A 16,394-nucleotide genomic window follows, 5' to 3' on the forward strand; every position below is an offset into this window, starting at 1 on the left:
TCCCTCCCTCCTTCCGACTCTTCTTATTCCATCTCTACCTTATTTTTAGGTACTTTGTGCTGAAGATTTCTGCAGGGATTGAATATCCGGGTGAGATCCGGTGGCCCTTGGCCTTCTGCCTTTTCTTGGCTTGGGTGATTGTGTATGCATCGCTGGCGAAAGGAATTAAGACATCAGGAAAAGTAAGAACTTGGCTGTATCTGAGCTCTCTTCCCTGCCCCCCAGCCCCCAGCACCCACTGCTTCCTCCTCTTCTGACTTTTTTGAGGCTAGGTTATTCTTCCCACAGCCTTCAGGGCCCTGAATGCTTCCCATGGTGTTTGTTGTGTAAGGTTGTCTTCACTTGAGACACAAAACTTGGCAGAACTTTTGATATACTCGTAATGCTTATTTTTTTCCTCCAGCTGATAAAAAGCCAATGTTCTCATCTTAGCTATTTTAGAGGACTTCTGTTTTCTCAGTTTAAAGGTGAAGAATATTCCTCTCATTCCTACATTGTTCTGCCTGAGCACCTGACAAAGGAGCTATCAGGGTCCATACATTCTCTAAGATCTGCTTACCAGTCTGTAAAATGGGAGCTGAGATTGAGGCCTGAGGACCCCATTGGTTCAGGATGAATGCTGTGGGGGCTATAGGAAGATACGGAATGCTGAAAAGGGACCACGCAGCTATGTCCAGGGTCACCTGTGCCTCCCTGATACCCTTGCCTTACATGGATTGGACCTGAGCTGAATGGCAGCTTCATCTTCTAAGGATGCTTAGCACAATTAACTGAGCATCTGCTCAGCGAAAGTCCCATAGGCTAGAGATGGAGATGATGTGGCTTGACTATGGCCCAGCAGAAAGGATACAGTCCCTTCCTAGCTGTGTAACTATGGCAAGCTAGTAAACCTTGGGAATATGTTTCTTAATCTTCAATCCCCTAACCTGGGGATGGGTAGCTCATACCCTGTAGGATTGCCATAGGGTGTAAGAATGCATGTAACATACTTAGTCTATGGCCAGGTCTTTAAAAGGGCTAGCTAGTTTCTTTCACTTTGTTATAAATGGCTGACAGACTAGACTAATGGCCATCCCTGTTGGTATCTTAGAAACACTGACCTCACTTGTGGAGAGCTCTGTGTGGAGCACTGGCTGATTTCTTCACATGCATCAGTATGTCAGTTTCATAGCACCTGCCACGTGGGTCCCCTATTCCCATCTACAGACAGGCTAGACTGCCTGCTGTCACACAGCTGGTAAACGGCAGCAGGGGCATTTGAACATAGGTCTAACTCACTGCAAAGCCTAGAATCTACATGGCTTTCTTTTTCTTTTGCTATAAGGAATAGAGAACCACGGGTCCCATTTACTTGAAATATCAGGATATCAGTTCTCCTAGCCTGTCTCAGTTCTATTTATCGTTATGAGTTTGGGAAGTCCCAGGGTATATCTGGGCCTTATTGTGTTCAATTGCAACATCTAGGACTAAAATAAATATTCGGTAAGGTTCTTTTTGTTGGTTTGTTTTCTGAGTCAGGCATCACTGTATAGTCCTGGCTGTCTTGGAACTTGCTAGACAGACCAGGTGAGCTTTGAACTCACAGAGAGCTGCCTAACTCTATCTCCTAAGTGCTGCCTCTGAGGGTGCACTAACACACTTAGCCTCTTAAGATTCTTAAAAGTTCCATTCATCTGTGCTTTTGGTGGAGAGGCATCACAGCTAGCTCTTTCAAGTGATTAGGAGTTAATCTTTGGGGGCGGATTTCATAGGCTTCAGGGAACAGGAAGTTTAAAGCAGTCTGGAGCATGTAGGCTTGTCATTGACAACTGCCACACTAATCCTGGTTCACTGAGGCAAGTTTCCAATCAAAAATCAATGGAGACGACTTTTTTTTTTTCCCCTTTAAAATGAGAACTGCTACCAGAAATAATGAACTGAGGCTTCTTATTCTGCCCTGGGTTGTACTGATATGAATCAAAATTATTTGAGAGCCAGAGAGAATGTGGGACTGTTCATTTGTGATTGGCTCCTTTACAATGGAGACTTCACAAGCAAGGCACTGTCCAACAGAGATGCCTCTCTCCCTGCAGTGATGTGAGCTCTGTTCCTCTAGTGCAGGACCTGAGGGGACAAAGTGGGCCCTTTGGAGACATGGCCTTTGAGCTGGTAGAGCTCCACAGGTGATCAGTAGGCAGCCTGAAGGGCCTGAAGGTCACAGGCAGATAGCTTGGTTCCTGGGGCTGCTCCGCCTGCAAGCAGCACAGTAAAGCTAACCTAATTAGCTGTCTGTGTGGGGCCCCTGTGGTGAGGAGGGTGCCTGCAAGGGCCAGGTGATCCAGTCATCATCCTTCCTGTCAAACACAATTCATTACTGCTCGCAGTCAGTTCTGACCGGGCATATGAAGCAGGGGCAGGTGGGAGCCCGCCTGACCCAGAATTGCAGCTTGCAGAAACCCTCCACCTGCTCCTCGCTCACATCCAAGGTGTAAATGGGATATCCCCCTCTCGGTTCACCAGGAGCAAAGGAAACTGGGTCACCTACACATGGAGCCGTGCACAGGGGGTGGGGTGAGAAAGTACCCAAGGTGTGAATTTAGGCTTGTAGGTGTGAAGGAGACGCTCATACTGGCTTGTAGGTCCCCTGCAAGTGGCACCTCCCGAAGACATGCGTCCTAGACACCTCCCTTGCCTACTGTTAGCACCCAGCCCCTGTTGCTGGTCTGTCAGCTCACAGAATGATCCTAATGGAAACAATGGCTTTGGAGTGGTTTCAGGGTTGGAACTTGGTTCAAGCCAGAAGTCCGTGAATGAGGTATTTAATCCTGTGTGAGATGTTTAGCCTGGATCTCAGCTTCTTTCTCTGCAAAATAAGACTCATGTCACAACAGCTACATGGGAACGGCTGGCTCAGCTGACTAGGCTGATGCCAAGTGAGAAGCAGGGGTTTTGATGGTTCTTCCTGTAGGCCTCCATGGACTAGGAAGTCTCTAATCCTCTGAGGTTCTTGTATAGGCTTTCCTTCCCATCAGCCCCTGTGGCTCCTTCCCTGGGGAAGGTAAGAAGTGAGACTGGCTGTGACCATGCCTTGCCTGGCAGCAGCTCCTCCTCCAGTCTCATCTCACAGTGGGGAGGTCGGTCTGGCTAGCCTGAGGTGGAGTGATTTTTCTCTCAAGGTGTCAGATGCCCTTGGGTTTTGGAATGTCTGTGCAGGTGCACGGTCTTCAGTTTTCTTTCAGACTTTAAGAGGAGAGAAGCAAGTTTGGAGATGTAGGAGGGTGTCCTAGTTAGGGTTTGACTCTTATAAAGGACAATATTTAATTGGGGCTGGCTTACAGGTTCAGAGATTCAGTCCGTTATCTTCAAGGCAGGAGTAGAGCAGCACCCAGGCAGACATGGGCTGGAGGAGTCGAAAGTTCTACATCTTGTTCTGAAGTCAAACAAGAGAAGACTGGCTCCTGAGCAGCTAAAAGGAGCTTCTCAAAGCCTACCACCACAGTGACACACTTCCTTCAACAAGGCCACACCCACTCCAATGAAGCCACACCTCTCAATAGTACCACACCCTGGGTCAAGCATATTCAAACCACCACAGAGGGGCTGGCTGTGGGGACTATCTCATCTCTGGGACCAGATGGACGAAATGATTAATGTTGCATGGGTCAGAGGAGAGGCGTCATGGTCAGTGTAGTGTGGTAGAGGGGGAAAGAAGTGGCCAGACCCTTGTGGGCTGGAGCCGGAGAATGAGAGAATGAGTGTCAGGGTGTTTCAGTGATTGACAATTTACCTTTCTGGTCACAAGCAGGCTCTCAATCTTCTTCCCCTTTGACTGACCCATCATGCTCCTCCAGTACACTGTGAGGAATATGCAGCTCTTACCACCTGCAGGTATTAGCACTTATATCCAGAGAGGTTTAGCCACTTCCCAAAACGACCCAGCTCATAGGTGGGAGAGTCAGGATTTGAACCCCAGACTCTGTGACTGTGGAGCTGAGCAGGCACAGTTCACCACCTCTGTTAGTATTCCTTCTAGGCTCCACCCAACACTTCTTTTTATAGGAAGCCAGGCCTACCTGGCTGCCTACCATCTACTAAATCTCAGTCTCAAGCCCTTCCTTCACCTTGAGGTTTGATTGATAGGAAAGAAACTACCCCTAACTTATCCTTATCCAACACATCCCTAAGTTCTGCTAATGTTTCCTCCAGATGTTCCTTTACTCAGTCTCTCCATCTCTTCCAGAAGCTACAACTGCCTGTTTGCATTTTGGGCCTCCCATGCTCTGACCTCCTCTAGCACCTCTAGCTACACATCTCTCCACCCTTGGCCTTTTGTCGCCTAGCAGCAAGTAGGCAGAGCATCACTTTCCAGTTCCTGCCTTACCTACCTTCTCCCCTCCTTTCCCTTACCAGCTTGCCTGGACTCTTTAAGATTTCCTTCCTGCTCTAAGACCCACCTTGAGTGACGTCTCCATGAATCCTTCAGACACTCCCAGGCCAGGCACAGCATACTTCCCTTGAGTCTCACAAGTTTCTGATGGCTGACCGCTCAGCCCCTATGCAGATACTGGGTTCTTTCCATTATATATCCCCTCTCTGTATAGCAGAGCCAGTTCATCAGAAACCCTCCATACATGCCTGTGGAATGTAGGTGTATTTAATGACCCTTTTATGGTCAGGTCCTGTGCCTGTTTCCACACAGCCGCTTGTATAATCCTACATGTTGTTTTAGGACAGGTGCTCTGTACCCATATAACAGGTATATAAGCTGAGGTTCAGAGGCCTTAGGAGCCAAGGTCACACTTCAGTATCAGAGACTGGATACCATTTGTGTAGGAATGTGTCTAATTTTAGAGTCACAATCTCTTCACCCTGTGAGGCCATTTTACCTAGGGTGTCTGTGTAAGCCAGGATAGCATGTGTAAGCCAAAGTGTTTTGATTCTGATGGTGAAGTTTAGGCCCTCCAGCAGAGATGGCGTAAGAATTTTGGGGAACATAGCACAGAGCCTCCCTCCCCACCTGTGCCTTCTTGCCACAGACTGGGTTTGCTGCAGGGAGCTCTTGTTCCACGGGATGAGAGTTCTGGTCAGGTGGGCAAAAAAATTCGTCGAATGACAGACAGAGACCGACACAAGGAAGTGCTGAGTCTGAGTGTATTTTTTAAAAATGGCATCAGGCTTTTACAGTCACTATAAAAGAGAAATGAGAAATCTGGCTGCTCAGCGGTGGAGGTACATACATCTGAGGCTACCTGAAATACACTGGGTCTGAGGCAGCTACCTCTTCTGGACAGGTGCTGCATTCCCTGGGCCAGAGTGCTCTGGCCCTGGGGGGGCTGCGGACTGCATGAGGCTCAAAGCTCGAATCTAGAATGAATGAATCTAAGTCTAAGTCCTAGTCCATCTAAGTTCAAGTAAGTCCTTGCACAAAATGAAAACCAGGCTTATATAGTAAACAGAAAGCAGGGTGAAGGACAAAAGTCACATAGGCAGGTGACAGTCACATCAAGGTCAGTAAGATCAGTAGGCAAGTGATGGTTACATCAAGGTCTGTGAGATCAGGTATCCAGGTGTGAAGTAGAAAAGCAGTGGTGCCCTCCCTGCTGGGGCTATTTTGGTATTCCCATGCTAATTCTCTGGGTCTGCTAGAGGCAAGCACCAGGAAGTTCCAATCTAGCAGTTCCTGAAAATGCCCTTAAGTGAGGGAAGCCCTTTGATTACTCTCTGGTATGTAAAACAGTTCTGTCTTCTGTGGGACTGCCCTGAGAATTCTGTGTTAATAGTAAGCAATGTTGCCTGACCTCTGTTGCTAACTCTGAGGACATCCTATCTGATAAGGCAGCTTCCTTGTGAGAAATTCCAAGCTAAGGACAGCTTGGAAATAAATTAAGATATATTGGAACGTTATGCTAGCCAGGGAACAATGCCCTTTTTTAGCCATTTACAAATCATTTCTTGGGGTACCTTTATGCCTGAATAAGAAGGCATGTTGATGATTGGAAAGACTAATCTGGAACACGTCTGAGTTAGGAGATGCCAACGACTGACTGAATACCCAGGAGGCACAAACTCCCTTTGAAGTCATAATGCTTCTTGTCCTTGATCGGGTTTTACCCCTGATATTGCAGACTTTACTGGTGTAGACAAGTGGGCGTGGCACCTTCTTACACTGTTGATCACTTGGTAGCTGGGCAGGGGGACATCTTCTCCCAGTCTCCTGTGTCCTGGCTGCCTTACCCCAAAGCCTTGGGCCTCCTTACTGGATGCTTTCTTCACATTGAGGCTTGATTGACAAGACAGGAAGGCAAGTACTCTTTGTTCTTCTCCATCTGACTTTGGCCCCAGTGTCTTGCTTGGGTCTCCAGTGCTGTCAGAGCTTGGGGAGACCTCACTGTGTCTACTCAGCTCCACATTAGCTGAGCTTAAGGTAACAGGTCCTCTGTCACCTTAGCTCAGTGATGTCCTCAGTGATGCTGCTCACTTGCCTCTCCATCCCTCTGCTTTTGCAGGTGGTGTACTTCACAGCCACATTCCCTTATGTCGTCCTGGTCATCCTCCTCATTAGAGGAGTCACCCTGCCTGGAGCTGGAGCTGGCATCTGGTACTTCATCACACCTAAGTGGGAAAAACTCACGGATGCCACGGTGGGCTCACTACTTTGTTTATGGTGGACTGGAAACAGGGTTGGTGTGTGTGTGTGTGTGGATGTGTGTGTGTGTGTGTGTGTGTGTGTGTGTGTGTGTGTGTGTATGTGTGTGTGTGAGACACTCCCAGGGTAGACCACTCTCTTGGATGTGGCCAGCCTTCCCTTCCCCCTTGGGGTCCCCATAGCTACAGCTTCAGGTCTGGGAGATCTTGGTGTGCTAGAATGGTGATCAGGCAGCTGAGAGTTTTCAGATTCTGAAGTAGTGGCTCTCCATCTGCAGTTGCAGCCTTGGCCCTAATGAAGATGGGGTCTTTTGATAGCTTTGGACCACCCACACATCACTTATTTGTTACTAAGTATAGCATGTTGGAAGCAGAGTGTGGCTGGTTGGAAAATCAGAGCACAAAGCAGCTCTTTGATTTTAAAGGCCCCAGACACATTTGCATATTTCCTGAACATGGATATGGGACCACCAGATACTTAAACTTTCTCGGTGGGTTGGGTGTATGGACATCATACTCTAAAAAATTCACCCTCACACACCCCCCTCCCTATGAAGGGTGAGTGTGTAACTGCAGATGAATTTTCAAAACTGCATTTCCAAGGGTACATCAAAAACTCATGGCAGGATGCACATACCACAAAGAATGCAGGTAACAGCAGCATAAATGAGATAACAGTTTATGTCACTCTTGTGGTTGCTGGTCAAAGGCCACTTCGACCTTCTGTGATCAAGAGGGATCAAGAATCTATCTGGTCTCTCCTCCTTACCATCCTTAGCCACCCGATCCCGGAGAACTGCTGTAGCACCCACCATCACATCACCATTCCAGGCTGCAAAAGTGTGAGGGCCAAGGCTGAGAGAGGCAGCCTTCTTCTTTTGAAGAGCAGAGACTGCAGAGGTTCCACATAATAACTGATTTTCACACAGTTGGACAGAGACTAAGTGACATTTGTCTTCCCCACCTGAGCTTCCCTGATGGAGAAGCTGGACACAACACTGATTTTCAACCAATCAATCAAAGCATTGTTTTGGGGCAGACAAGGAATGGGTGCTGGGTGGATGTGGGTTTTAACCAGTCTCACACTTGAAATCTACCTTTGTATTATTTTAAGTACACTAAAAATTTTATTACACATTAGATTATTTGTGTGTTTTTGTGTATGAATGTGTGTGTGTGTTTGTGTGTGTGTGTGTGTGTGTGTGTGTGTGTGTGTGTTGTGTAGGTCAGAAAACAAGCTTTGGGAGTCTGTTCTCTTTCTGCTCTTTTGGTCCTGGTCCCTAGTTATTGCTACAGGTGACTTTAAGTACTATAAAATTTCTCACTAGTCCCTTAAGGTCAATTTCAAGATATGATTGTACTGATGAAGATAGGTCCTTTGTAGATACCATCTATACACAGTGTGCAGAGGCTTGAGAGACCTGGGACTTTATGACAATGGCCAGCAAGAATCACTCTCTAGGGCCGAGCTCTGCTTTGTTGCCACTCTTCTCAGAGTGTGGAAACTCAGGTTCTGGCAGTTGTCCTAAGACATAAGACTGTCAATTAAAACGTGTTTTTGTTTTGAATCGTGACTATATTTTGGCGGGTGGGTAAGCGCTTTGAGAGAGGGCTGTCATCCTGTTCTGTCTGGTGTGATGCAGTGGGATGTGTAACCTGGATGCAAAGGTAGATTTCAAGTGTGAGGCTGGTAAAGGCTGAATCCATCCGGCAGCCATTTTCCTTGCTCACTCAGAAAGTCTGCACATCGATTATCCCAATCCTTTCTTCAATTACACAGAGTTAAAAATTTCCAGTTAAGTCCTGCCTTGGCTTCAGGCACAAGAAAGGCATGGCTTCTGTTTGTGCACTCACAGCTCTCTTGTCTTCAGTCACCTCTGATTCACATGGGAAGGTGACATGGTGTTAAGTATGTCACAAGAGGCTGGACTCTCTCAGTGACCCGACTCTCCTTCTTCTTCCTAGGTATGGAAGGATGCTGCCACTCAGATTTTCTTCTCTCTGTCTGCAGCCTGGGGAGGGCTCATCACTCTTTCTTCTTACAACAAATTCCACAACAACTGCTACAGGTATGTGTGGACATCCGATCCAGAGGCTGCAGGCCAGCAAACTGAGCAAAACGAAGCCTCGGAACACACCCAAGGCAGAGTTATAGAGTCTCCCTGGGCTCAGGAAGAGCTGCTGGCCAATGCCTGGTCATTCACTCCTTCATCTCAGCTGACCCCACTGACCAGGGCCCTGAGTGGGGGCTCAGTGGCTATCTACAGAATACAGTGTATCCTTGGAGAGGGTCACTGTGACTGGCTATGTCCTGTAGAAGTCCACGTATACAATTATGGAGTAGTCACGTGTGTAGTAGGGTCACTGATCACTTGATTTCAAGAGGGAAAGACAGCCTGATGCAGAGGAAGGGACAGCATGGAGCTAGGGGTCATTTGAGGATAGCTTTGACATGTGCTACCAATGCAAGGATGTGGCCCTTTTGGACATCTGTTTTCTCATCTATAGAGCACAGAGTGCAATCAATCTCTTGTGGGTAAGCAGTGATGCGATGCGGTTCCCACAGGGTATTTTGCATGTAATAGGTACTTGACAAGCAACCGCAGTCACTATCATCATTCAGAATCAAGGTGCCAGAATTTAGCCCCAAATTTCCTTGAAGGACAGGTTCAGATGCCAGATTCAGGCATTTGAACAGTTTTGGTCACACTGCTCAACAGCTACCAAGGCCAAATGGTCTGAAGACCACCAGAGGGTAAAGCATTGCTATGTGCCTCACAAGAAATGAAGCTATGTGGCAGAGGAGCAAGGACCTAGGCTGAGAGCTAGAATGTTACTCAAATTCTGTTTCACTACCAAGTAATCTATGGGCCCCCCTTGCCTCCATTTGCTCTTTAGGTAGCTCAGGGGTTTACAGGGCAGATGTTTTCTTCACACTGGCTCTGTGCTGGGCTGAGTGAGGTGCAGAAGTCACCTTGTTCTATGTTCACCGTCCCTGAAAGGGAGAGGTGAAGTCACTGCCACCATTACAGTAAAGGAAGCGGAGTGAACTGCTCATGGTCATTTTAGGTTATACATGAAGCATACTAGCAAGCAGGCGTGGAGATTGTAGAGCCGGGCTTGGATAGGTAATTAGGTCGTAAGGCACCATAGGAAGTTTGCTTTCACTCAAAATTGCAAGTGGTTGCTACTAACAGAGGGGGCAGGTGAGAAAAGGAAGGAGGAGGAAGGGGAGGAAAGAGAGAAAAAGGAAGAGGAGGAAGAGGAAGACCAGGATTTTAATGTATGCTCAGTGATCCTTCCTTCTTTCTATGACCTCACATTTGAGTCTTGTGTAGGCTGCAAACCCCTGGCTGTGTTACCAGCAGAAGGTTCTACAACAGTGGTCCTCACTCTTCCTAATGCCGTGACCCTTTGATACAATTCCTCATGTTGTAGTGACCCTCAATCGTAAACATTTTTAGTTGCTGTGGTGATTTGAATAGGCTTGGCTCATGGGAAGTGGTAGTATTAGTAGGTGTGGCCTTGTTGGAGGAAGTGCATCACTGAGGGGGTGGGCTTTGAAGCTCTGCCCAGTGTGGAAGAGTAAGTTGCCTTCTGATCAATTTATAGAGCTCTCAGCTCCTCCAGCACAATGCCTGCCTGAATGCTGCCATGCCCCCACCTTGATGATAATGCACTGAACCTCTGAACCTATAAGCCAGCCCTAATTAAATGTTGTCCTTTATAAGAGTTGCCTTGGTCATGGTGTCTTTTCATGCAATATAACCCTAACTAAAACAAAATTGGTACCAGGGAGTTGGATATTGCTGTGATAGACCCAACCATGTTTTTTGTTTGGAGGAGTGTGGATTTGGAAAGCGGTAGAATGCTTTAAGTGGGGCTTAATGGGCCATCTTTGTAGGAATATGGAAGGCATTGGTGCTGAGAGTTCTATATCTTGTTTGGAAGGCTACTAGGAGAAGACTGACTCTTCCACACTGGGCAGAGCTTCAAAGCCCACCCCCACAGTGATGCTCTTCCTTCAACAAGGCCATACCTCCTAATAGTGTCACTTCCCATGAGCCAAGCATATTCAAACCACCACAGTTGCTACTTCATAGCTGTAATTTTGCTAGTTATGAATTGCAATGTAAATATTTTTTGAGATAGAGGCTTGACAAAGGGGTCATGACTTACAGGCTGAGAACCACTGTTCTAGGACAAATGCTTGTCTCCATTGCTTCTCTGGCTCTTTTCAGCCCTTTGAACGCTAGCCCCAGGCTGCCCTCATTATTCTGATGTCATTTCAATGTCCCACTGCCTTCTATTCCTCATACTGAATCTCAGAACTCTCCTTTGTTACTGTTGTGGCTGGATTATCTCCTATCTTGATATCATAGTCATCTTGGGCTCTTATTGCAAGAATACTTTATGTTGGGTATTTATAAACACTGGAAATTTATTGCTCATAGTTACAGAGTTTTGGAAGTCCAAGATCAAGGTGCTAGGAGATTCATTATCTGATGAGGTCTCTTGCCAAGTTCCAGATGGTACCTCGCCGCTGCATATGAGTAGGCACTGGAGCAGCACGCACCTCATAGCCTCTTTCATGAGGGCATTGTCTTATTCACTAGATGAAACCATTCTTCCAAAGCCCTGCCTTGTAATATGAGCACACTTGGGGTTGAGCTTCACCATACTAATTTGGGGGGGAGACATGAGCATTTAGCCACTGTGAATTAGTTGTGAACCTGCCCTAAGCATAAGGAAATAGGGTTTCCCCAGAGGTCCCAGGTGGGGCCATTATAATATTATAACATAGAATAATACATAATATCTTTATTGATTCTATGAGTATTATACAATGTATTTTGATCACATTCACCCCCTCCTCCCAAGCCTACTTCCCCCTCCCTACCTCCCTTCACTTTGTGTCTTTTTTGTTGCTAGAAGACATTGTCTCACACCAGACATCTTGGTCCTCTAGCCCTGACAATCTTTCTGCCACGCCCCCTCCCCTTTCTGTGACATTCTCTGAGCCTTGGGAGTAAAGGTTGTGTTGTAGATGTATCAGTTGGGGAATTGGAGACCAGTATCCCACAGCTAGCCATTCTCTGCTTTCTCAGATGGTCTCCATTTGTTGAAAAAAGAAAATTCTTTGATGAGGGGTGAGAGCTACATATTTATCTGTAGAAATAAGAATGAGGGTTTAGATTACAGTTAGAAATTATGCTGGTTTAAGAAAGTAGCATTTGAGTCTTTTGAGGCATTTCAGATTGACAGAAGGGCACCTGTGCTCAGGACTGCTTGCTTCTTTCCTTGGATGTATGTGTGCACGGACAATGTGTCCATAGGTGGTCATGCATGTACAGGGGCACACAGATACATGGCACACACTTGTTGTTCCCTGTCCCTTCCTACTCACGGAGTTCACCTAATCTCAGACTCTGGTCTCTTCCTTCCAGGGACACGTTAATTGTAACCTGCACCAACAGTGCCACTAGCATCTTTGCTGGGTTTGTCATCTTCTCTGTCATCGGCTTCATGGCCAACGAGCGCAAAGTCAACATTGAGAATGTGGCCGACCAAGGTACAGGGCAGATGTCACCCTGCTGTTCCAGGGAAAGTTCCTGGCTTGCCTCACAAGCTCCTGATTTGTTCTGTCAGGAACTTGGATGGATGGAGGTGGGAGGCTCAGTGGGATGCTCACGTGTCTTGTCTTGACAGAGTGAGCAAGACAGGCTCCATTGGGAAACTCGATAAAGAGCTAGACCAATTGTTTTTGGCCTGTTCCCTTTTCCTGTTTTGTTTTGTTTTTCCCCACCTTGTCTTTCTTGCTCTCTTAAACTTGCTCCAGCCTGAGTGGGTCGGGGTTGTGCCTGTTATATCAGTCAGGCATGATCAAGGGAGTCATTAGGCAACCCACAGCCCTGCAGCTGTGCTGCTGCCCGCTGTACAGTGCTGTAGAAGCTGAGCGCTGGTGCTTAATGAGCTCCAACTGGACTTCAGGGAGCCTTGTACTTACGAAGCACTTTCCTAATTGTTAGGTCAAGTATGTTCTCAAGGCTTTCTGCTTAGTTAGCATTGCTGCCCTGCAGTTTTCTCCCCAGTGAGTGGAAAGGTTAGATGGGTGATGGGAGTGGGAGTGTGGGATAAATGTTTATACTGCACCCAAATGATGCTAACATTTGCATAGTGCTTCTGAGTTTGTAAGGAGCTTTCATTTGAATACATTCAACTTATATTTCCAGGACAGCGTTTGCAGAGGGAGCATTTGAGATTCTTATTAACCTTATTTCCACTCTGCCTGGTTCTACAGAGGATTAGGGTATAATAGGTTTGTGGCCACCGGAGGCCTTCATTGTGGAGACTGATGATTATTCTGGTTGGACTGACCAGGCGTATAAGCTTCAGCATATGGGGACTGTGACGGGTGCAGAGAGGCATGGTCCTGAGCCCCAACCTCTCCAGTGGTGCGAGGCTTGTCTGGCAGTTGTCCTTCAAATGGCTCCCCATGGTTTTTGGAGTCAGCACACAGCAGAGCCAAGTTCTAGAAGGTCACCTTTTTGGAAGCATGGCCCAGTCTCTTCCTGTTCACCAGGCATAATTAATCACTGCTTCCACTTGCGTCAATACAGCCTCAAAGAGTTAATGCTTCAGCCCATCCCAGGGGTATCATTATCTCTCCCCAGAGAGAGTGCAAGCCCCCAGGGATGGTGGTTCTGTATCAGTGGGCTGTGCAGTGCTTTTCTTGGCTGAGAATTTCCCTACTCTCTGCAAGGCAGGAGATGCTAAGAAGGCCTTAACCTCAGGCACGGAGCCACCCCTAGCTGTTCTATAACCTCAATTTCTTTTAGCAGAGTCATTGAGGCTGATAGTTTCTGCCCTACTTTCTAGAACATCTGAGGCATTTTGGTTTCTAAAACAAAACAAAACAACCACCAAACCTATCTTGTTGGGAATTAGTGGATGAACTGATAAAAATAGTATTTGGGGACATACAGGCCGTTTAGGCTTGCTGCCCTGAGCTGTCCCCTGTCCAAGTGAGGCCATGCAGAGTGATGTGTGGGGTCAGCTGCACCCTAGCCTAGTGAGCAATATCCAGCATATCCATCTGCAGGACAACTGCTGGTCCAAACGCTGGCCACTGTGTTATGATGGTTAGTCAGAAACAGCGTCGTAATGAGGCCAACTGGTTACAGGGACCACACTCTTCTCAGGGAGGTGTGCCTGTCAAAAAGATTGACCCTTCTTCCAAGCGGTAACACCCAAAGGGTGGAATAATATTCAAGCACCACAGTGAAGTCCTCTGGGGGTGACCATCCCGGGCCTTCATGTCAGCTTCCAAGGCTGGCTTTCTGGGTCTGTGTTTCAGACCTATTTTCAACTGTTGTTTAATACAGACTTTTCACATAAGGAACCTTTGGAGATTGGCTCTATAGTCTGTTCAATAAATGTATAGGGCAGGGGGTAACTTTGAGGTTTTATCTTGAGGATAGGCCTTAGAAGGTTTTATATTTTAAACACCCTGAGGCCTTGTGCAACATTAGGAACTAACAACCCAATAAATTCCAGTTTTCAAAAAAAGTGCTGTTATGTTGGCTGGAGAAATGGCTCAGCAGTTAAGGACGCTGGTTACTCTTTCAGAAGACCAGAGTTCAACTCCCAGTACTTATGCCAAGCCACTCACAACCGCCTGTAACCAAGTCCCAGGGGAGCTGATGCCCTCTTCTGGATGCTGGGCACCTGCATGCTGAAAAGACTCAGGCACAGCAACCCCCCCACCCCACCCCCCATAGGAAGCCATCGCTCCCCACCCTGTGGGGGTGTCTCTGCTTTCTAATTTAAGCAGGTTTCTATATGAGCGTCTTTTCTCCTTGCTGTGACAAAATGCTAACAAAAATCAACAACATCAAGGAGGGAGGGTTTATCTGGCTCACAGTTTGAGGGGACGCATTTCTCACGGTGGGGAAGGTATGAGGACTGGTACTTGCTGTGGTCACATTGCCTCTGCAGTCAGAAAGCAGAGACAGAGAGAGACATACACCTGTGCTCAGCTCACTTTCTCCTTATTCAGCCTGAGACTCCTGCTCATGGATGGTGCTATCCATGCGGGTTAGCCCAACATAGAGACTTCTTCACAGGCAGTGCCCAGAGGATTGTTCCCTAGGTGACTTTAGATCCTGTCAAGTTGAAAGAATGGATCATCAAATTATCCCACTTCATCCCATTTGTGAGAAACAAAACTGTCTTCAGACACTGCCAGGTACCCCTCAGGGCTCAATAGCAACAGTTCTACCAGAAGGTAATAATTATTTTAGCCTCCATTCAAATAAAAGAAAGTAGTTTCTTACTATTTGCATGGGAGGCAGCATGGTCTAATTAGCAGAGATGAGTGAACATAAATAACAGACAGTGGGACGAACCTATGACCTGTGAAATCATTCAGGAACTCAGTGGAGAGAAGGCTGTGGGTAGAGGGGCTTCAAGCAGGGCCTCCCTGACACCATCTCTCTCGCCTTTTCCAGGGCCAGGCATTGCATTTGTGGTTTACCCAGAGGCCTTGACTAGGCTGCCTCTCTCTCCATTCTGGGCCATCATCTTTTTCCTGATGCTTCTCACGCTTGGACTTGACACCATGGTGAGTCCCCGTCTCTCTCATCCCTTCCCCTCAAACCCTTCAAAGACTCCACTTTCCATGATCCTCGCCTGCAGAAAAGGCTTAGGCTTATGGGTTACACTGAGACATCTTTTGAGTAATGTTTGGATGGTGAGAGACCTGTCTAGATCACAGTAATTCTCTCTCTCTCTCTCTCTCTCTCTCTCTCTCTCTCTTTCTCTCTCTCTCTCTCTCCCCCTGTGTGTGTGGGGGGGGGGCACCGGGCGGTAGGGAAATAAAGGGGTGGGAGAGACCCGTGTCCTGTCAGAGCTTGGAGATCCTGGACAAAGGACACAGGAGACTGCCACACATTCTCCATGCTGCAGGGTGGGCGTCTGGCTGTGGAAAGCCATGTAACCCCAGTCCGTGGTGGTGGGAGGGATCAATCTGAGGTCCCTGGGCCTTACAGAGGACAAGGAGGACAGGTTCTAGCTCTTGGGCATCGCAGGATGTTGCTGGACACTGCAGAAGAGCTGAGAATGGTTGGGAGCTCCAGGGTAGCAGTGGCTCCGGGGCCAAAAGGAAAAATGGGCAGGGGGAGGGTGCTGGGTGGTTCTTGATCTGGTCTGGTGGCTGGAAATGCTGGGAGGCTTTCTTGTGGGAGATTAGATACAGCTCTTTAGGGGGAGGTCTAAGCCATTGTTCCAGCGCAGCAAGTCTAGATTAAAGTAGGCAGTCCATGGTTTTAGGGCTTTATTGTAGAAAACAAAGAGAGAGAGAGAGAGAGAAAGGGAGGGAGAGAGAGGGAGCAAAAGAGAGAGTAAGAACAAGAACTTAAGAAAGAGAGGAGGGGCCAAGCAGCCCTTTTTATAGTGGGCTGGGCTACCTTGCTGTTGCCAGGTAACTGTGGGGCAGAGCATACTTGGCTGTAATCAAATGACTGTGGAGGTGGAGTCCAGCCAGAATACTAGTAGCTTGGGGCATTGCCCTACCCACAGGATAATGGAGTTGAGGGCTCGTGTCAGGTGCCTAATGTCTGGGGCCATAGCTCACTCTTTCATCCCTTGTAGAATTTTCTACTGGGTCTCTGGAGTAAGCCTCGTTCAACTAGAACACAAACCGCCTTTCACGGTCCAATGTGTGTGTGTGTGTGTGTGTGTGTGTGTGTGTGTGTGTGTGTGTGTGTGTG

The 16,394-nt window shown here is 47.5% G+C and overlaps 1 protein-coding gene across 6 annotated transcripts in view; it reads left to right on the forward strand.

Moving 5' to 3' along the window:
• Slc6a5 (solute carrier family 6 member 5) overlaps positions 1-16,394 on the forward strand; it is a 54,183-nt gene that overhangs the window by 24,134 nt on the left and 13,655 nt on the right. For all 6 annotated transcript variants that reach the window (XM_031386780.1, XM_031386781.1, XM_031386785.1 and 3 more), the window contains 5 exons: positions 50-182; positions 6,486-6,620; positions 8,590-8,693; positions 12,072-12,196; positions 15,135-15,247. In XM_031386780.1, the coding sequence (XP_031242640.1) occupies positions 50-182; positions 6,486-6,620; positions 8,590-8,693; positions 12,072-12,196; positions 15,135-15,247 (610 nt within the window). The remainder of the gene's footprint in view (positions 1-49; positions 183-6,485; positions 6,621-8,589; positions 8,694-12,071; positions 12,197-15,134; positions 15,248-16,394) is intronic.

The sequence above is a fragment of the Mastomys coucha genome, unplaced genomic scaffold (assembly GCF_008632895.1).
Source record: "Mastomys coucha isolate ucsf_1 unplaced genomic scaffold, UCSF_Mcou_1 pScaffold21, whole genome shotgun sequence".
NCBI lineage: Eukaryota > Metazoa > Chordata > Mammalia > Rodentia > Muridae > Mastomys > Mastomys coucha.